The 21,965-nt window shown below is 36.1% G+C and overlaps 2 protein-coding genes across 6 annotated transcripts in view; one reads left to right on the forward strand and one right to left on the reverse strand.

Moving 5' to 3' along the window:
* Positions 1 to 7,991, forward strand: part of LOC112560882 (pirin-like) — a 16,808-nt gene extending 8,817 nt beyond the window's left edge. For 2 of the 4 annotated variants that reach the window (XM_025232990.1, XM_025232987.1), the window contains exons 2-9: positions 145 to 411; positions 2,029 to 2,121; positions 2,609 to 2,689; positions 3,281 to 3,487; positions 4,306 to 4,435; positions 4,776 to 4,861; positions 5,239 to 5,305; positions 6,801 to 7,991. In XM_025232990.1, coding sequence (XP_025088775.1) covers positions 322 to 411; positions 2,029 to 2,121; positions 2,609 to 2,689; positions 3,281 to 3,487; positions 4,306 to 4,435; positions 4,776 to 4,861; positions 5,239 to 5,305; positions 6,801 to 6,958 — 912 coding nt within the window. In that variant the 5' untranslated portion in view covers positions 145 to 321 and the 3' untranslated portion in view covers positions 6,959 to 7,991. Of the gene's footprint in view, positions 1 to 144; positions 412 to 2,028; positions 2,122 to 2,608; positions 2,690 to 3,280; positions 3,488 to 4,305; positions 4,436 to 4,775; positions 4,862 to 5,238; positions 5,306 to 6,116 lie in introns of all 4 variants that reach the window. The other 2 variants (XM_025232991.1, XM_025232989.1) reach the window with 2 other exon arrangements.
* A 355-nt stretch (positions 7,992 to 8,346) lies between these two features.
* The window catches only part of LOC112560878 (THO complex subunit 2-like), a 39,701-nt gene continuing 26,082 nt past the window's right edge, over positions 8,347 to 21,965 (reverse strand). The window contains exons 34-40 of one of the 2 annotated variants that reach the window (XM_025232982.1): positions 21,672 to 21,715; positions 14,650 to 14,691; positions 12,599 to 12,670; positions 11,468 to 11,543; positions 10,261 to 10,370; positions 9,823 to 9,884; positions 8,347 to 8,920 (exon numbers count right to left, since the gene is read on the reverse strand). In XM_025232982.1, the coding sequence (XP_025088767.1) occupies positions 8,896 to 8,920; positions 9,823 to 9,884; positions 10,261 to 10,370; positions 11,468 to 11,543; positions 12,599 to 12,670; positions 14,650 to 14,691; positions 21,672 to 21,715 (431 nt within the window). In that variant the 3' untranslated portion in view covers positions 8,347 to 8,895. The remainder of the gene's footprint in view (positions 8,921 to 9,822; positions 9,885 to 10,260; positions 10,371 to 11,467; positions 11,544 to 12,598; positions 12,671 to 14,649; positions 14,692 to 21,671; positions 21,716 to 21,965) is intronic. The other variant, XM_025232981.1, reaches the window with a different exon arrangement.

Below are 21,965 nucleotides of genomic sequence, written 5' to 3' on the forward strand. Positions count from 1 at the left end.
CTATATATACATTTTTGGAAAGGAGAAAACTTGAACTTTGCAATAAAAGTAATGAAAATCGCCTTCACCGTTTTTATTTTTTGTAAAGTGCTTTAAGCTTGCTGACGTAAAAGCACTTTATAAATTGACTACTTTTGCTTTCAGGTTGGCATTTCCCATTTCAGCAGATTTCACACCTGGAAAGCTGTTCTTATCTTGACACAGTTTGCTAGAGTGTTCACATCAGATTTGGATGAGTGCCTCAGCAAAAGCAGCACTATTAGACACAATTATGTGACTGAGCATCAGAATTTCAATTGCGTACCTCCATTCACAGAAGAAATGTCCCGCACAGTAGACAAAAGTGTTCTCAGTGTAGAACAAGATGAAGGAGTTGGAGCCCGTGTTCGACGCAGCATTGGACGACGTGAGGTAACGTTCACACAGCAGTTTTCCATGTAGTACAATGCTGTAGTAGATGGATATTGTAATCCATTATTCTCTTTACTTTCTTTATACAACAGCAAAGTTGTCTCAACTCATAAAAATCACCTCCAATTCAGGCAAAATGTCTGCTTCAGAATGACACATTTTAACTTTTTATTTTTTTTAAATCAAAAACATGTTTAAAAAAAATAACTGTCACAAAAACAAAAATATAATTGCAAATGAGTTTTTAGTATCAAAATTAGTAGAAATTATCTGTTGTTTTCTTTAGATGATAGCATGTTTTGTTCTTTTACATTTCTTTTTACAAAATGCACATATAGCTTATGTGAAATTGCTCTTAAAAAATGTAATTTTTAACTAAAGTTGGACCACACTGAAGGCTTGGTATGTATGTGAATAATTCCAGTTATCAAATCACTTGAATAAACTTTAAATGATTATGAAATGCAAATTTCTTTCTAATTATTGGGTAAAGCTCATTGCAACATATTTACCCACATCAGAAAACTTTGACATCATGTTTGTACACTGATCGCCCAGCTCTCCCATTGGCTGAGGACTTCACGACATCCCCCTGGACAATGCTGATGTCTGTGTTTCTGTGTAGTAGATGTATTTCTCGAGAACAGAAGGGATGCAGTTTTAGATTTTGAAAAATAACATATGCGCTGTATATTTAGCCAATCCAAAAAAAGCCACTAGTTCTTGAAATCATCCTAATATCAATGTAGATTATCCAACCATGGACGTGTATTGATGGACTGATGTCTTTATGCCAAGACTCACTCTTGGCTTCTTGCGAAGTGATCCGCTGTTAGTCTCGCCAAGCCGTAACAAAGAATGTAAATAAACCAGAAGCTATGTCGTCTAATGCCTCGTTTTAATAGTTAATCTGAAATGTGAATAAACCGGAAGCTATGTTGTCTAGTGCCTCATTTTAGCAGTTAACTGAAAAAATCATCTGCCAGCAGTCCAGGGATATTAGTTCGTGATCCAACTAGGAGAGTCACAATAAACTTAGTAATTCCGATGACTTTGCCACATCAAACCACCAGAATACATGTAATGGGAAACATCACATCACATCACCTTGCACATGTTTTGCTTGCTTAACCACAAAAGAATTACACTTGGTAAAGACCAGATATCCTGTTATAATTTAAAGCAAAGGAAACTAACTTGTAAAAAGTTTTATTAAGCTTTTAAATGCAGTATGTGTATTGTCTTCCCCTTTAGAATAACTGTTCATGATGGAAGAGAAAAATAAAAACCAGAAAAATGTTTGAGCACATCAATGGCGCATTTATGGTTGCAGCAAGCAACGTGTCAGTGTTTGTGAACCCTGTTGCTTTATTCCACCTTATAATTGCTGGAGTTATGTCAGCAAAATATAAATGCTCGTCATAAATTATTGAAATTTATATTTATTTATATTGAATTGCTGAAATATGAATAGAAGAGTGCTATATAATAAAAAGTAATAGCAACAATTTTATGCATAGTATGCATAGTAGTTTTTTTTTTTTGTTGTTTTTTTTTTTTTTGTTTTTTTTAACTTGAGGCTTGTGCATGTCCAACTGATTTTCCTTGTGTCCACAGCTGCCACGATTTGATCCCTTTCTGATGCTGGATGAGTTTCGTGTGGCCGCTCCAGCAGGTTTTCCAGATCATCCACACCGTGGATTTGAAACAGTGAGCTACATAATATTTATAGGTGGCTTGACCTCTTTCAACCTTGAAATATTAGTTGCCTAGGAAGAAAAATGTGCAAGACAATGAGTTTTGGAAATTTAAAGGGTGAAAGAGGTTGTCCTTTGTAAAGAGCTCTTAGTGAAATATATGACTTTGTATCCTTTCCTCGCTCATATTTCAGCAAGTGAAACATGCTATCCCAATAGCTGGTCTTTGTTATTACAAAATATTCAAAATTAACTCTTTACAGTTCATAGCTTCCTGCTCAATTGTCAAGTAAATGTAATTTGTTGATTATGTATGCTTGACTGAATTGTAAAGTTGTTATTAAGATAACGGGGACAATGACTAAGACAATTTAGAAATGAGATATTTCTAACTGCAGTTTTCTTTTCGAAAAACAAAATCCTTATCCATAACAGGATCATTGTATATGTGATTACATTTTGGATAATTGTATTCAGTACATTTTTTTTTTCATCTGCAGGTAACTTACATGTTGTCTGGTGCATTTCGTCATGAGGATTTTTGTGGGCACAAGGGCATCATCAAAGCTGGAGATCTTCAGGTGATAGACATTATGTATTAAAGAGATTTGGTTGGTAATGTAGTTAAACCTATAGTGACCTGAGCACTAATCTTGCCTCTGAGATGTGCGTAATTTTTCATGAAAAGGGCAGAATCAACAAGGGGCAAGGGAGTAGTTAAATTATGGTTTCTGGCTCTCTCATGTACTACATGGTTCTACCACAATCAACTTTTTCTTCTTTTTTGAGAGGAGTTGCATGCCTTGAAATATTCATTATGTGAGCAAGGCAGAGAACCATCTTATACTTCACAAGTTTGATTAAATTTCAGTATTGAGTGTATAGTACTAATCACTATGTACTATGAAGCACTGCCACCAGAGCATTTTTGTTGTAATGTCTGATTCAGGTCTTTTTTCTTCTGAAGTTGATAGGAAACAATATGTATTTGTTAAAAAAAAGATTTGGGTATTTATATTGAGAAATTAATCTATTTTTGTCGTGTTAGTTTTTGTATGAGTGTAAACTAAACAGATGTGCCATCACCATCACACAAACATTAGGACATGTGGAGTCACATAACCTGCATCATCTGTCCAGTATTTTTGTAAATCTGTGCTGTTCTTTTACAGTGGATGACAGCAGGTCGAGGTATAGTTCACTGTGAGATGCCATATGGCCCAGAAACTGGGCATGGCCTTCAGCTCTGGGTCAACCTTCGAAAAGCAGAAAAAATGATTGAGCCCAAGTATCAGGAACTGCTAGCTAAGGACATTCCTTCAGGGACAAAAGATGGTGTCACGGTCAAGGTCATTGCTGGAGAAGCTTTTGGCATCAAGGTAAGTAGTTAGCATATAAGATGATAAAAGTTTCAGCTTTGTAGATCCAAACATATTTATAACACTTGTCAAGTGGGGTTTTTTTTCCCTCTTCAGCTCTGATAAATTATGAAAAGTTATTTTGTGGCTGATATAACAGGAAAAGAAAACAAAAGAGAACATAATTTTTAGTAAATGTCAGTTTTATTTAGACTGTTTAAAAATATTTTATTAACTTTTCCTACATTTCACACCCTCATCTTCTTAGCTGTAGCTATGATATCTTAGGAGTTGAAGCAGCAACAAGGTGAAAATTTGGGATTATATGTCTGACACAAGCTCACCTGTGGATAGATTATTAGAAGGTTAAATAAAGATATTTACAAAATGTTTTTAATATATTTAACATACTTTTTGAAGGGGTATGTTTGCAGAATTAATACTTTAAAAAAAAGAGTAAATAGAGTAAATGTTTCAACGATCAGTGTTGGAGACATCTAAAGTGTTTTAAACAAAGCATAATTTTAAATCAACAATAGAGTAAATTCATGCCTGAAAGGATAAATAAATAACCTGTAGAGACATTTCCTTTTTGATTCAAAGTGAGCAGTATCTAGTTTAAACATCTGTAACAGGATAGATGAATCCTTGCTAAAGATCTGGAAATGGTATCAATAAAAAGTGTCACATTGAAAAAAAATAGCGATGATCACTTCTTCTTTCATTTTAGATAATAAAGACATTATGGGAAAGAAACAGCCTGTAGTTTGGGTTTTGTAGGACTTAAACTTTTCTTGGTCCATTTTTGAGTATCTCTAAAATTTTGGATGCTTGTTTAGTCAAAGGTGTATACTCGCACACCCACCATGTACCTGGACTTCAAAATGGAAAAAGGCTCACGCCTCACACAACCTATCCCTACAAGCTGGAATGGTTTTGTCTACATCCTGGAGGGTTCTGCTTTCTTTGGTATATTTAATTTTTTTAGTCATTTCTTGTTCCATGGACATACAGACTGGGTAATGAAAAAAAAAAAAAAAAGTTGAATACCAAGGACCTTTGATATTTTGGGATGTGTCCTTCATACTTTACAAAATTGTGTCTGCAGAAGAGAATGAAAGTGCTACCCACAAAAATTGCTTTTTTGAAAAATAAGTTTAATTGATGCACAACGTCAGAAAGGAAAGATGTCTGACTAATGAGATATAAACATGTGTAGGACACTTGTACTTGTCACCATGGAAAATGTGTATCAGTACTGTGTTTATTTTACTGCAGCATAATTAAATAAGAAATTCTCAAATATTAGGTCCTGACAACAAACAAACACTGGGTGAGCCCCATCACACTTTGACTCTCAAACAGGATGGTGATCATATACAGGTTTACAACAAGGTTAGTAAAATGCTTATGATTGCATGGATTTATGCACATGAAGAGCTCTTACTCAGTGTCATATACTATGTTAGGGTACATCTTCAATTGCTGACACATTGTGTGTAACAAACCATTTAAACTGCTTGGTTTCTTTGTCCAGATGAACTTAAGATGTCATGGTGTGGGCAAAATTCTTTGTTCTGTCATGCAGTCTCAAAATATAAGAATTTTAAAAGTGCAGCCTTAGTCATTCTGGTAACAAAAGGGTGTATGGTAGTGCTTATACCAGTTTACAATAATCACTCATTTTCTTCCAAGAAATTAAAGCTGCCTCTTGCAGTCTTGTTGGGTAGAGAGAGATCTATCTGTTCAGATGTCTGATTTATCCTCTGCAGGATTCTGATATATGTCACTTTGTGCTCTTGGCTGGTGAACCATTGGGAGAACAAGTGGTGCAGCATGGTAAGATATTTCTGTCCCATCATTTGCTCACTAAGACTTACAGTTTTAACTCATTCAATAAGGACCAAAAGCACAGTGATGCAATGCTTAGAACAGAAGTGGTGGCTGAAAGTACAATGTTTGCAATATTTACACCTGTTAATCTAAATAAAGAGAACATAATTGACACATCTTTTTAAAGTTTTTTTTTAGACATTTAGTAACACAAGAAATATAGTTTTTGCTATCTTAAATTCAAATGAAAGATGATAATGATATGAAACAAAGAGCTTCTATCATAAAAGTAGGTTAAGACGAAGAAATTGTTTTTTTTTTTTTTTTTTGATTACACAATATATACAAAGAAAGTGCCAAACTATGAAAAAATTGTATTAGAATATACATTAGACTTTCTGTTGTCATTTTTTTTGCTGTTTGAGTATCACGCCATGTCAAATTGAATAACCGACAACTATCTCAAACATGACCAACTCTTGACTCATTGTCTTTTTTTCAGATATAATAAAATACATTAATGACTAGTTTAGCTCCTCAAGGGAAGTAATTCATAGAAAAAAAAAGGTCCTTAAAGGCTGCAACAGTTTCTTCCCTTATTCATTTTCTCACGCACACAGAGTGCGATGCTTTGTGGTACTAACCAGTTGACATTACAAATAGTCACTGAGGTTGTGAAGATATTCTCTTCTGCACGGAGCGACACATGAGGAGTGACACACGAGACCAAAAAAAAATCTGTTTTATCTAAACATTCCTTGAAAGATGTTATGGCGTGCTGAGAGCAATACTGCTATCTCCGTACATTTGTTTGCAGGCCCATTTGTTATGAACACCGAAGAAGAGATCAAGGAGACCTTTAAGGATTATCGGTTGGGGAGAAATGGCTTTGAAAAAGCACCAACCTGGAGCTCAACAAGTTATTAACATGAATTGTCATATCAAAAATACATACCATTCTGATTACAGCTTTTGGGCTTCTCATGCCAACCCTCACACAATGCAGACTCTCATGGTCTATGGCCACATCATGCATGTTGCGTAAATGGTTTTCAATCATCCCTCATACAATTCTTTAATTAGAATTTTACCTCTGGCCTTCAGCCAACTCTGACATTGATGAACAAATTTGTGATCCTTTAAATTGGGTACCTTGAAAATATTTTTGATTAGCAAGCTTGACAGTATTGTATTACTTCAAAGGTGTAGAAAGCTAGATCTCTTGAAAGACTGATTACATTCCAGAAGAAACCCCTACAAACTGTAGATATGCACAATTTTATTTTCTGATTAGGAAGCATGCTAATCTAGCAATTGCTGAATTTTAATCTACACCATCAAATAGATACTTATCTCAATCCTTTTATTTTCTTGTAGCAAAAGTCGTAAATTTGTATGCTTTTGTTTTGTTTTGTTTTGTTTTGTTTTAAATGTCCAAACTCCTTGGGGTAGTTACCAACTACCTGACCAAAATGTTGATGGTGACATACTCCATTGGCAGGAACATTTGTGATGACAACAGAAGAAGAAATCAGACAAGCTGAAAAGGACTATAGACTGAATCAAAATGGATTTGAAGGTGCAGCTGAGTGGAATTCCTTTGTTGTGTTTGAAGATGATGTAGATACTTTACTTCCACATCAGAAACAGCTGCAGTAATCCAACATCCTTCATTATTCTGTGCTGAATACTGCAAACCAGCTGAAATGCTTTAATTGATTATAGGTGTTTAGATTAGTATTTGATTTTACTTTGTTTTTCAAGGGGGCATGGAGTTAATGTTTTAAAAAATATTTCAGTGTAACAGTGTTTTGCAGATTTGGACATGTGATATCATCAAATACCTTACTTAGGTAAATTGAATTTTGTTTAATTATCTTGTTGGCTGAAGATGTAAATTTGTTGGTTGCCTTACTAGCCACAGAATTTTTCAACTGTAGTTTACTTCAGTGCAATTAGATAGCTTCATGTAAAAATCCCACGTTCTTGGAAGTGATATATATTCCATGACCACTTTAAAAACCAAATCCTGATAGATCCTGGCAGTTCAAAGCTTTTTATTTTACATGGTCAAATTCTGTGGGTTGCTAGTACTTTTGGCAGTACTATTTTGTTTTTGTACATGACAAATTGTAGACATAAAAACAAGTGTAAAACCCTTTGGCTTTTTTTTTTTTTTTTTATATAAAGGCAACTGCATTCTTTTGAAAAGATGAAGATCATCCCCTTACTTTTTCAGGTTGTTATTAGGGATTGAAGTTTAGAGACCTCACTTTTCTGGAGGCCAGCTTTATGTGAGGGTGCCTATCTCCTCTCCCATGCTGCCTTACCTTCCTTATCATTGGAATCAGGTACTCATTCTTATCAGCTGGGTTGAGTGGGAAGTTTGCAATTCTAGTGGGGTATCGAACCTGCACATTTATCACTTTAGACACCAGTGCTCTAATCACTTGAAAAAGTTTTTAGATTATTTTTTTTTTTTTTTTTGCTTGAGACAGTTCACCCCCTCCTCATCTTATTTGAGAGGTATATAGTTTGCATATACTGTGTTTGTGGAAAGTGAATTATTGTCACATTTTATTGTTCTCTTGTGCCATATTTATTGCACAAAAACGTGATGGTTGACCAAATCACACATTTTATACAAATTTAAAATGTACAATGCAGCAATACAATTTATGAAACATTGGAATGTGAATGTGTTCCTTACTTCCTTGCATACAGGAGCAGATATCAAATGTTACTTTACTACAGCTGTTGTAGAAAAACAAGCCAAGATGGTAAATGCATCGTTCTATTATTTACTGTTAGGAAAACTGGGATGAGCTGTAGCCTACGCCATTCTGCTGTACCATCAGTTTAGGGTTAAACATGTTAATCACCTAGGATTACTGCCATCCTAAGTAGGTCAAGCAAGTGAGATCCAGTCAAAGTTCTAAGTTTTAGACTATCCAGACTGATTCTGTCACATAAATGTGTACACATCAAGAAATACATCTGTCAATCTCACACAATGCATTTGGTCAAACAAAAATAAACGATGTTGGTAGTTTTCACCATCATTCAGTTTGTTTTTCTTTCTCATATTTAATATATACATGGCAGACATGGCAATCAGTAAAAATGTAACTGCAATCAGCGACCTCACAATATCTACATGCAGATACTCCAAACTTTCTTCCATTCTTTTGAACGAAGAACATATTGCAGCTCAATGGATGAAAATATGACCACAGGTACAAAGAAACTTTGCCAAAATACAGTCAACATTTTGGTCCTCTGATCACAAAACTGCCTTTAACCTGCCAGTTCATGCTGTACAGCTCTAACAAAGAAGAAAATGGAAATGTTTCATGCAGAGCAAATCACTTGCTCACATGATGAAGCTCCTCAACATGCTCTGCTTAATAGCAGTACTGACTGGGGAAAGTGCAGGTGCCAAACAGAAATGCTTTCTGCAGCATTTCTATCAGGTGCATGCATGGATCATGTGTACGAGGTCTGACAACATGGAAATGTTGCCAATGTCGGAACACAATATCGCACTAGACTGCCTGAGATGATCTTTGTAGCTGGTAATTTGGAGCCTTGGCTCATCATTTTTTCTGTTTCTTGGAAGAGCTGTAAAAGCTGTTAAGAAAAGCTGTATTTACACTTAAGTACTATTAAAACAAATCCCATATAATAGACAACATAAACCTACCCAGATGGAAAGTAAATCACACTACAAATATCTATTTACTCCCATCAACAGACTGTAAAAATGAGGGTAGAAATGACAACTGACAGCACAACCTCCTTTCCCAGTACATTTCTGAGCATACCCTTCATCTGTAATAATAATAATCAATGAGCTTGTATAGAGCTGTTTCCCTGGCCAAAGCCTGGCTCACCGCGCTTAACAAATACAAAAGACGAAAATCCTGTGGCTCTCTCATTGCAGTTAACGAAAGACTTTGTCACTGCTCTGCTGGATGAAATCATTATAGACCAAGATGTTTATCTAGTACAGTGAAAATCTACGGGTCGGGTCGTAAAGGTGTTGTTTCTTCCATGGCGAACACAAAAAAGATCAGTGGTCTAAAACAGAGATGACTAGAGAAGCCGTTACGACATCATGTAGAAAAGACAACAGGAAAGCTAAAAAGTCATTTGTTGCTCTGGTGGAGTACATCTGTAGAAATTGTGATTCCTTACAATTCAGATCTAAAGGTCATAAAGACAATGGTGGGAAACAGATCAATCGATACTCAGGCCAAGTAAAGATAAAAAAAAATCAAGACTGTTGGGATCTGTGACAGAGAAACTGTATTAAAATATTATCATTTGCCTCCCTCAAGTCTGTAAGGCAACATCGCATCTAAAACAAAACAAAATTTCGAAACACTATCACATCCTACACTGTTAGTGATACAAGCAGACATGCACATATTTACACGCACCCAAACTTTTAAAGCAAACCACAAATTGCCTGAGTAAAGAAAGTAAAGGAAATACTTTTTTTTCTAAAGCTGAAAGGATACGATTTTTCTTTTTTCTCTTTGCTTTTTAACTTGGGAGAATCATCAGGGCCTGGCATTGCCTCCTGCAACATCCAACAAGACCATGCATAGTCATCTAACATCTGCCTAAATTAATGCTGGTTTAGGGAAAAAAGTGATCCTTACAGGAGCTTTAAGTTTCGTGTCATCAGAGAGAATACCAATCTGTAAAAAAAGTTACTCTTAGTGCAATTGCAAAAGAGAAGTGATTAATGATCACTCTTCCTGACAAACACCAACATACCATTTAAGGCTGACCACAATCTCCTAGGGGATGGGAGATTGCAAGAGCTTGATGTGAAGAATATGTTTGTTGACTGGCATCAGCAATTGTCACAGAACTTGTGCCAGAAAGACTACACGTTAAAGGGGTCAGTAACATCAAGATTAAAAATGTCCTTTTTAAAGTCAACTGTATACCTTTCTGTTGTCTTTCACCTTGAATGAGCCATCATGTTTGCTCCTCTCACGACTGTCACGTTCACGAGGTCTGTTTTCTGAGCCATTCTGTTCTCCATTTACTTTGTTCTCTGAATGTGAAAATAAATTACATTTTATGTTAAATGCTGATGGCAGCTATCCCTAAAAAAATTCATGTCAGGTTCTCTGCAATTAATCACAAAAAGACTTCAAATTTGAATGTCACACTGTCCTTCATCTTTTAATAAAAACGTTAGAGCTTCAATGTACAACTCCCTAGCTGTGTGTGTGGAGCATACAACCTAGTGGTTACAACACAGGCATCCAAACTAGAAGACACTAGTTGATTTGATAATGAAATGTGACAAACCACACCTCCCCAGTAAAGTGGACATCTGACAAGAAATAAACGATCAACAGTCTGACCATAAGACATGTAAAGGGCTCCGACACCAAACTACCCTATGACATTAAGGTCACAGGGCTTCATTTATATTTCAATTATAGAAGTGCTGAGAAATCTTTCGACTCTCTTATTCAAGCTGCTTAATGCCATTAAAGTAAGCCATGGGTGGTCCACTGTGGACAATGGCTATGCCTAATAACACATTTCACTTTACCAGAATATGCTGTTCCATGCTTTGCATGAGAAGTCAACAAGAAATTATCTGAAGATATTTTGTTCATCAATCAGGCACATTCTGGAGCCAAAGCTTGAAGAAAAGTTTTACAGCTTGTGTGGTTTAAAAAAAAACAAAACCCAAACCTCCTAAACTGAAACAAACATCACAGTGAATAGAAGACTTCACTGCAACCCTGTCCTGACAATGAGCATGCACGTGTCTATATTTACCTTATGTATAAGCAGGTGCGTCTTTTGTAGAAGTGAGTGTGTCCTGTTACATGCAAATATGGGTGCATGGTTGTTAGTGATTCCATTTGTGTAATGTCACTTCTGTAAAGAACTCTGAGCAAAACCCTGGAAAAGCACTATAACAATGTTTACTCTTATAGATAGAGCAGTACACAAAATGTAAACTTGTAAAAAAAAACTTGTAGAGATAGCAAGAGCAGTAAACAATATACAAATATATATAACCTTGAGATGAGAAAGCAGTAAACCAAATGAATCAACTTGAGGTGAGAGAGAGCTCAGTAAATAAAATATATCAATGAGATGACAGAGCAGTAAACAAAGTGTATTAACTTGAGGTGTAGTGATCATAGTAGTCATCATTACGTCGTTTCTTCATATCAGCATCACCAGCATCCATAGAGTGCTCCTGAAAAAAAAAAAAGCCAAAGAAATGAAACAAATCTAGAAACACTACTTATAATTCTTGAAAATGTAACTTACAGGTGAAACATCTCTCTTGACATTTAGTCTCTTTTTTTCGAACAAGATTAAAACTGTCTCAAGTATTCTTCACTATCATTGATGGTCGGTGTATTGGTAACACTTCTTTCCTTCACCAAACATTTTTATACAGTTTATACTTTTTTCTTATTCGTACCATCACCTTTCCCACCATCAGATTTCTCTGATTTTTAGTAGTTTTGATAAGCTGCAATGGCCACTGAAAACACCACTCCAAAAAAAAAAAAAATTTCCCAAGGTTCTTGATAAGACCAACAGAAGTAGAGAAGGATGTGTGAGAAAAATGTATATCATGTTCATGCATGTGCCAGTAGGGCATAGATGAGACCCACCTTCATACCCAACATAAACTTTGTTAGTCAAGTTGGTAAGAACACTTACAAGTGTGCATCGCAATCAGTTATTCTCAATTCCTGGAGCATAATTTAAAGTAGGGTGAATAGGCACCTTGTGCTTTTAAATTAAATTAATAAATACCTGTTTCCTTTCCAATACAGTAAATGTGCATTTTAGTTTGCTATGATTTAGAGCCTTTGGTTCTGAAGAAGTACTTGAAAGAATTTTGAATCATCCTGGTTCATTAAAGTTCTAAATTCTGTAAATTAGAACCCTAATTTTTCAAAGCAACATATGTAAACACTATTAAACATTTGGACACTTACACAAACTTAATTTATCATCCTTATTTTGAACAAATTAAGTTTAATAACACTTTTCACACTTTGTACTCTTGGGAAAAAGCGGAAAAGCAAAACAAGGGAAAACATAACTTTGTCTACATGGGCTTACTAAAAACTGGGTCCTACGCTTTTTAAAGTCTTTCCTGTGAGGAAATGTTGTCATCAGTGTAAGTTTGATAAACAATGCAACACTATATCTTACAGCACAAGTTGTTCAACTGTGGCAGCACAAATAATGCATGCCACTCTAGCTGGCAACATCAACATCCGCGTGACTTACTCGTTTCTTTTCCTTGCGGTAGTCTCCGGTTTCCCTGTCTTTATCACTGCCCTCTCTCTCTATTGACGGGCTCTGAAAGTAACAGCACATCATCGTCACTGGCTGCTTTTTCCACTATTGTCTCTTACCTACTACATAGACATGCAATTAGGTCAGCATATAACTTCCAAGACATTGTTTTCCTGTTGTTTTTTTTATTACCAATAAAACCACTAAATATTATATTCCTTCAGATTTGTTGACTGGAAAAGCATGGACCATCCCTCTTTGAAGAAATTTAAACTAGGTGGCTGCAGAAGTTTTTTTTACGCAATTCCTATTTTAGTGAGGTAGGGTACATGAATTACACCATGTAAATGGTTATCCACTGCATCTGCACAGTAATAGCGATATTCCTACCATATTTTGAAATATGTTGTGCACATATTCTGTAAGAAAATAAGCCATTCTCAGACTGATACGTTAGAACATTTTTTTAAAATATATACCTGCCAAATTTCTTTGCTGTGAAAATTCAGTTGCCTCTGCAGGTCTGAGGTTCAATTTTTTTTTTAAATGCAATGTAAATCACAAATTTTATTAAAATAAAACTAAAATAAGATGAAAACTTGAGGAAATAGTTTGACAACAGTAATGTAAACAAAATATACTCCACCTCACTAAAATAAAAATTACATTAAAAATATATTTATATATTGATATTTAATGGTTTTATTGTTAACTGGAAAAAGTCATCTTGCATGTTATATGCTTACCTTAATGTTGTGTAAGAAACAGAGAAAGGGCAACAATTGAACCTTCCTGGGTTTAACTGTTTCTCATTTCACAGTAAAGATACCTCAATAGAATTTATTTGTGTTCACAATACAAAACACATGAAAATTAGTCTGTCATTTTGTAAGGGTTAGTAATGCTGTAAAAGCTGCTGGAATGTTCTTTTTATCTTAATCTAAAATGCATGAAATAAACGCAACTGATCTAGTCTCTTATTATAAATTCTATTTGTTGATAAATTGGACACTTTTTGGCATCAAGTTTGAATCAAAAGATAAAGGCAGTTTAAATTTAACTACAACCTGAAGTGAAAAGCTTGAGAATGGTAGTCTTCTTAAACACCAACAAATGGTAAAGGTTTCCTTTGGATTTTTCATAATATTCTTATAGATGAAAAGGTGCAAATGTAAAAAAAAAAAAAACACTTTAGTTTTTAAAGACCCATCAGTGTACAAATTACCTTTAAATTACTTGGTTTATCCAGGGTACAAGATATTTTTAAAAAATTCCAAACAGGCAAATAAAACCACCTAGTTTCCTTAGAAATGGGTCAAAACATTTTCCTATAGTGATAGTCTAGCAAATTTTCTCTTGGTGTTTGACAATTATATCACACCTAACAGTTTTAAATCTATGCCAATTTATTAATCCTCTTCCGCAAAACATATTTTAAAAGTTTCACATCTCGATGAACTATTGGCAGTGATAGAATCTGTAGCACATTTTTGTTCTGCGTCTGTACATGTATGGGGTTGTGCACATGCACATGTAAATGCAACACCTCTACTGCTTTTCCATTAGTCAAAAAATATTATATTGTGAATCTTGGCAAACTTTGAAAGCAAAACAAAAAGGAGAATTCACCTGCCTCATTTTCTTTATGACTTTTACAGTCTTGACATAATATTTTTGGAAGTGAGGGGTTGAGGAAGGAAAATTTGTGTTTTACACTGAGCCAGCAAGCTGTGTAAACAGATGCCACATGCAGAGAAAGAACAGCGTGCCTGAGCCAGAGCTGAACCCAGGACAGCCAACTCTTGCTGTATTGGTGACAGCACTAACCACTGCAACACTGGACTGACCCTCATATTTTTTTGAAAATGCAATATTTTACAAATCACGTTTTAATCTTCAATTTCACTTGCCAAAATTTAGCCTGTATTATAACTTTTACTGACTGGGTGGGAGGAACAGCAAAGGGTTAATATATAACCTAACATTAACTCCTTAGTGGCAGCAGTGCTGTTAATGAGCATGACAAAGCAGCACCCACTCACCTTCCTTGTCTTTGGTTTACTAGCACTGTCGTTGGGGCTCTCCTACAGGAAGAGATGGGCAAAACATAGCATGTCATCACAGAATCAACAAATACTGCTGGTCAGCACCAACCCTGCCATGTGCAGCTCATCAACAGACTTTATAATGCTCAGGAATCTCTGGTGGAATGGGTGGGGGTGGAAAGGGCATTTAGGGGTCTCAAAACAAACGACTAGTAGCCATCTTGATGTTCTGTTGCTGTTTTCCAAGATCTTGTCCCTCTTCAGTAAGATTGAATGCAAGCAAGAGAAAATCCTTCCAATACAGAACATAGCAGTGCTACTGAGTACCTGATTACTGAAGGCTACCGCAAAACATTTTGAAAAGTTTCCTGAGCAGAGTAAAGTCTGTTAAGTCTAACTGAAATAGTTGTCAGCTACTTCTACAAAGTGTATGGTCCTTTCTGTTAGGTCAGCTAGATGCATGTAACAAGTGACAGGGAAACAAGAACAATAAATGTTTGACATGGCTAAGAAAGTGAGCCGCAGCTGTAATGAGGTGTTCTGTCCATTCACCATACAGATAACATTCTGACTGCTAATATCCATTTCTCTGATTTCCTGAGAATACACTTACAAGCTTTGCTGATAAACAGGCTTTTGATTCTTTCATCAATTGCCAATTAAATATGACAGATTGTAATGCAAAGTTTGTGTGCAAATGTGCATATGCAGGAGACTAATCAGGAAGGCAGATAAGAAAGTGGACAGATGGCAAACTGGCAAAATGTCATTTGTGGAAGAATGCTAGTAACACTACAGCATCTTTGTATTAATACTGTATAAAAACTGAAGAAGTAAATTCAAAAAATTGTTGCCTCATAGAAATCCCAAGAAAATATTAAGCCTTTCAAAAGCCTTGCTATAAAAAACTACATCAACCTCCCTTTAAGGATTTTGAAACACAAATGTCATTTCTTTCATGATTCATCATCTCTTACTTGTTTGTAATATTCCGCAGAATACCATGGCACAGTTACTGCCAAGGGTGAAAAAATGAACTGGCAACATTATGTCACTTGATATTGTGATGATCTGATGCTAATATATATGAACATGCCAATCAAGATGATTAACTATTTCAAGTAAACCTTGACAGCAACAGTTTAATAAGTTCTGCATTCACAGAAATCTTGCCAGGTGCATGTAATGTATCTGCATTGTTCCAGACCTGACCACATGAATCTCTCTCCAAACATGCAGCACTTACACCATATAGCAGCATCCTATTCCCTCCTGGTCATCCACAGCCATGTACACACACATGCACATCCCCCAAAATACCTCTCCTCAACCCATTAGAACACTATTCATTGTTACATGTTCACTGTCAGTGTCAGCAGCAATAAATTAGTCAAGCAGTTATTCTAAAAGATGGACTTGATAGGCATAAAGGCATTTCAGTTCCCTTTTCTTTTCCAAGCGGCTTGGCGCTGACTGTTGCCAAAGCAACCTCCAAGCTGGCTGATGGAGAATTTTGTGAACACAGAACAATCGCACATCAACATGTCATACATGGTTATCATATCAGCCCTCACTGGTACATCTGTACCTAGGAGTGTCATGTATCAATAAAAACAATGAGTTTCAACTCTTGATGCATCCTACTACCCACTGTTTACAGCCATCTTAAGGTCCACAACCAATCTGCGCAGCAGATGTGGAATTGTCATACAATTACTTGGACACTTTCTGCGAACACTGCACCATATGATACAAATGATCAACTTTAAACCATAAAAGTCCTGTTTTTATTTAAACTGTACAATGCAGGTAAAAATCAAAGAGAAAAAAATGGACAAACAATGGACAAGATCTAATCAATGTTATGATTAGACTTATTTTTTTATTTAGAAAAATAGACAATTTGTTTAGGCTGCACTTTAAGCATAATGATAATCTATAATCACTGTTCAACACAAAGTAAAGGTAAATAAAAATTACTTTTTAGCACTTTGTTGTTCTTGTACCTCATATTTACAGTAGAAAGAGGCATTAGTTCCCCATATCCTACTGTCTTTATGGGTCTCCCCACCAAAATGAAGGTAATATTTAAAAGATACTGGCCATCTAAACAATCCAACATAAAAACAAAAAGTATCCTGCTGGCTAAACTTGCATGAGCCCACAAGTGCATACAAATATAATAAGCCTGCAAGTTGCAGAATATCTAATCACATTCCAGCAAAGCAAATTTATTGCAGTGCTAAAAAATGAAAAGGGAAATATTGTCCATATGTTCTCACAAAAAGTTTACGCCAATTACAAATGAAAAGACCACATCTGCATGCTAGCTGATCAGCCAGATATTGCTAACAGCAGCTATGCAATTAAATTTAATTCTAAAATTATTTTTATTAACTGCTTTTTAAGCCAAATGAAAGTTTTGGGCCTTTGAAATGTATGTAAACTCTTGGTAAGATACATGTAACTTTTTAAAAAATGCATATAAGCTTTAATGCACTGACAGATTTAATGGAGTTTGATACCTGGACCTGGCATGCTTCTGTATAGTGAAGCAATAAATATTTTTTGCAACAGGGGGTTAAAATCTTCAAAACACTGTATTCAAGAAACCATTCAATTCATTATAACAATTCTCTCCATGACCACTAGAAGTCAAAAACACTGCGGGATGGTACTAAAGTATTTTTTCTTTGAAAGTTTTTCAGAATGTTGCACCTGCATGCAAAAAACTTAATGAATAAGGAGAAATCAATATTTTCAGAGCAACATGACTGACCTATAGACAAAGAACATCTTGGACTTCTTTAAAAATATGTTGGTAATTAAAAAAACTCAAGCATTACATTATAAATAATATTTATAATTTGGGACTAATGTGGAACTAATTTAATAAGCTATCGCCAAACATTAAAAAAAGTTCTGTACAATGTTAAGTTTTATAAACCAAGAAACTACTGTTCAACTTTTTCTTTAGGGGTGAGGAGAAAGGGAGGAAGGGTAACATTGGTTGTGTTTCCTCTTTTCTTACGTAGACTGTTTTGCTTTATTTTGAAATGTAAGACACTTCTTAGTGAAGCAAGTGCCGCATAAAAAAAGTTTAGCAAACACGATACAGGTTACCTGCAATAAACATTACTATGGCACGAATAAGAATAAATTAATAAGATCCTACTGAATGTACATCTTGCAGTTTCGTTCAGAAAGAACTGACACAGATTCTGAACCCATCAAATAGTTAAAATTTACTTTTTTTTATGTCTGTAATGTAATATGAAGATAATAGCATCAAGCTGTCTTATTAAGGGGACACAAATAGGAGACAGTGAACTTTACACATCATTACCGATGCTGTTATACAGCTTTCTTGCTTCAGCAAAGATTTTTTGCCCTCTTAAGAAAAAACATGGCAAACATACATTCGTTCACACTGATATTATCTGCTTGGTATGTCACTTATGAACTTCTACTCTAGCAAATAAAACAAAGCATGAAGTTCTAGGTTTTCCCTGAACCAAAGCAAAAGCTTTCATTTCCAACTAAAACCATCTAGGAAAACGAATCCTCCCACTCTGCCATCAAGAAATATGCCAAACGGAAGGAGAAGTTGATATCCTTTTAAATCTCAATATAGACAATCCACATGGTGTAGTTGCGGCCCTATGCTCCACTGGGGGTGATTAGGAACAAGAATAGACAGTCCACACATACACATGCAAAGGGAGAAACTTGTAAGTAGACTCACACGATGGTCACACAAACATCACACTTCTAAACTGGAAATATAAAAGAAATGCCAAAACACTATACTTATTGGTTAAAAAAAAAGACTTTTGAAAGACTGAAGTGGTTTTTATGCTTCTTGGCACTAATGTACAGTCTTGTAACATTTTAAACAGTTAAATAGCATACAAAAATTACAACCTAATTTTTACAAAAAATAACACATCATTAAAACAAACCCTAAAACTTATGAAGGGCTTTTAGCAGCAAGGAAAGGCAGCTGTTGATACCAACTGCGCAGACACACAGAGCATATACCTTCTACACCCATGTTTGCAGACATCCATCCATATACACAAGCATAAACGCACACTTCGCTTTTGAGCACACATTAATGTGTGAATGTACGTGTGCATGCATCTAGTCCAAAAAGAGAACACAACATGAATGCAAAGATGCACTGCATGCACACCCACACACACTAATGCAGAAGCATGTACAATGTAAGGCCATTAAGCCACAGTCCAGTAATCTGCAAATTCGCTTAGCCGCGTAAAATGCTTGGATCCCAATTTTTGGACACTATGGATCGTACAGACAAGGACATGGCTTCTCAAACACTTGAATGTCCGTGATTGACATGCTATGCACTACTACAGATTAAATAACAAAATGGTGAATCAAAAGGTCAACATGTGAGAAAGGATTGTGATAAAAAAATTTATTTTTTCATTATTTTTTGTAATTTATGCATTATCAAAAAATATTTAAGCCACGGGCCACCTAAGTCATGGTTAAGCAGTTTGGACCCCAATCATGGCAGCTTAATGGCCCTAAACTGTATCTTCTTTACCCACAAAGCCACACCACCAGTATTGCACCCTGGTATTAACAAAAGTATCTTGTGACAAAGATATACTTTGCGCCTGCCTCTTTATTTTCCTTGCTGTTTTGTATCAATTCATAAAAAATTTCACTTTGAAATTTATCCTGAGCTTTTACATTTAGATTCAGCTCTGCCGGCCTCTCTCTCTCTCCCCCTACTCCTGCCAAAAAAGATCAACAGCTTTCCCTCAAGCACTCTAAAGTAGGAAATGCATTCTGGTCTCCTTCGTTTGATTGCTCACCCATCAAACCTAGTGTTTTTGTGCAATCCCAATATGCAAAAAGAAACTTGAAAGTGAGGGAATTACAGAGCTGTCTGCCGTTCAGGTTTTTAACCATCATGTCAAATGTTGCAAATTTACAGACAGCATCTACCTTATGAACCAGTACTAGGCTATTCTTGTAAATGCCCTAGGCCAAGAACTCTTAAATGTAAGTACATTATTCCTGAGTAAATTAGATGTGGGATAAATATGGTGCCATGAAACCATACCATTATATAAGAAAAAACTTTTAGAAACTTGTGCTAATAGAAAAGATATTTTAATCTACCCCACCCATAACTTCCAGATCAATTCCTGAGAAAGCTGATTCATAAATGATTGTTTAGGATGGAGATATCTGACTCTCACAACACTTCTGGAATTCAATGCTGCAGGGATATGTATAAAGCACAATGATAAAATCTTCTCAAGTGGCACAGAACCACCGGAACTCTTCCACAGTTGTCGGCTACAGCACAAACATAAAAGACCAGGGAAAAAAAAGGGACTTCTTTCCCCTCCATGTGCACAGCCCATTGCTGGACAAACCTTCAGGATAAGACTTTACCAAACCTTTTAGGTTAAGAAACTGTAGATCTCCTCCACTCTGAATAAAGGAATAGGAATTCAGGATGGCGGGGGGGGCTGAGGGTGGGAGGAAAGGTAGATAACACATGCACGTGCTTATTTCTGATGAAACTGCTGCCTCTATGACTTAACACGATAAATTACTGGCAGTAAAGGATTATCACAGATGAAGACAAAAAAAGGGGAAGGAGAGGGAATATGAAATGACCTTGTGTTGGGAACCATACACTTTGTTTTTATGACATTTCATGCCAATTCAGTTGACTGTCATTTGGATTGGAGTAGACTTCTAGCAGCAACTTCAAAAACTTTGGATGCTTATCGGACATCTAATTCTTGTATAGAAAATTTGCTGAACTCTTGACTTGCAAGACTTGTGACTGGAGGCAGTGATGCTTCAGCTGGGGTTTGTTTTCCTTCTGTTGCAGTTGTTTTGTTGATCTTGTGATATGAAGCACAAAGATGAGTGGAAATTTCTATCATGACATGTTGCTGAATAAACAGCACCAAAAGCTGCTTGTAAGGCAAGAGATCATGCACCTCATCTGCCCTCCTCGCTTTAGTTCATGAAGACTGTTGCAACTGAAGACTGTTGATTCAAAATGTGACAGAATGTGCAGGATGTTTTAAGGCTCGATGTGAGCGGTGCATTTTGCTGGTCAGCAGTGTTCATGGTTAGGCATCACATCACAGCTGTGGAGATCATTGGTAGGGGTATACTGCACTGATGTATCATGAAGCAGAACAGACAGGAAAGCAACTTAAAAAGAAGAAAAGAAAATCAACTGGACTACTCTGTACTCCTAGATACAATGGTGTTTCAGCAGCAAGCTCCTAGATGGCCAGTGTATAGACATGGCTTGTTTTTCCTCCTATACTTTAAGAGCATCAAGGGGGTGTGTATTACACAGCCACTGGAAGACAAAGATGGCTTTACTCACATGAGCAAGGCACAAAGACATAGAGAAAACCTTGCAGATTTTCTCTGCCCCCGTTCCTGGACAGCACTTCTCTCCCTCCTAACTTCATGACTTGCTGCTCCTCAGAAACCGTTCTCTTGTCTTTTCCTGATATTTCATGCTTAAAGGTCACTTCTCTGTAGCAGATGCTGCTGCCAGGTCCATCATGGTTGCCGCTGGCTTCTCTTCCCGTTCAAAAATCAACAACAAAAGACACTGCCTTTCTCAAGATCTGCCAGCTGTGAACGTGGTAACAGGAAACAAACAAGATGATCCTGAAAAAATATCGCTCTTTTAAATAATTCAGCTGCCTCCTGTATAGCGCAGACAATTTGGACAGGCTGGTGAAGATTCAGGTTAGGTGTGTGGGGCTTTCTCTTGGTGCAGCTCAGCCAGCATGCCTTGATAGCAAGAAAATAACCAATGGGCTGTAAGCTTCGTTCATCCACATCGTGAGGTTGGAGGGTGGAAGACAGGAAATTCTACTGAATTCTTGGTGAAGGCAACCCTGGGATGCTGTCAGTGCCCTGGAACATGTAGACGTATGGAAAGTGCAGGTGTGCCGCTTCTAATAACACACCTCCATTAACTCTATACTAACCTGCGAACTTGATCCAGCATTTTCCACTTTTCTGCGCTTTGTATCTGAAAATTAAAGAAGCACTTTTACAACACTGGCTGCTTGCAAAATCTCTAACTGTACAAGTTGCTACTTACACCAAGACAATGTGATGCAGCAACACTGAAATTTCTTTGCCCATTTACAAAGCCATAATAAACTATTCCAAAATAGCTTCTGTATGAACTTGACAAAAAGCATAAAAAAAAAAAAAACCAAAACAAAAACAAAAAAGACAAAAAAAAACAAACTTATACACTTCACATTCTGAAATTT

Source organism: Pomacea canaliculata, linkage group LG3 (assembly GCF_003073045.1).
Source record: "Pomacea canaliculata isolate SZHN2017 linkage group LG3, ASM307304v1, whole genome shotgun sequence".
Lineage (NCBI taxonomy): Eukaryota > Metazoa > Mollusca > Gastropoda > Architaenioglossa > Ampullariidae > Pomacea > Pomacea canaliculata.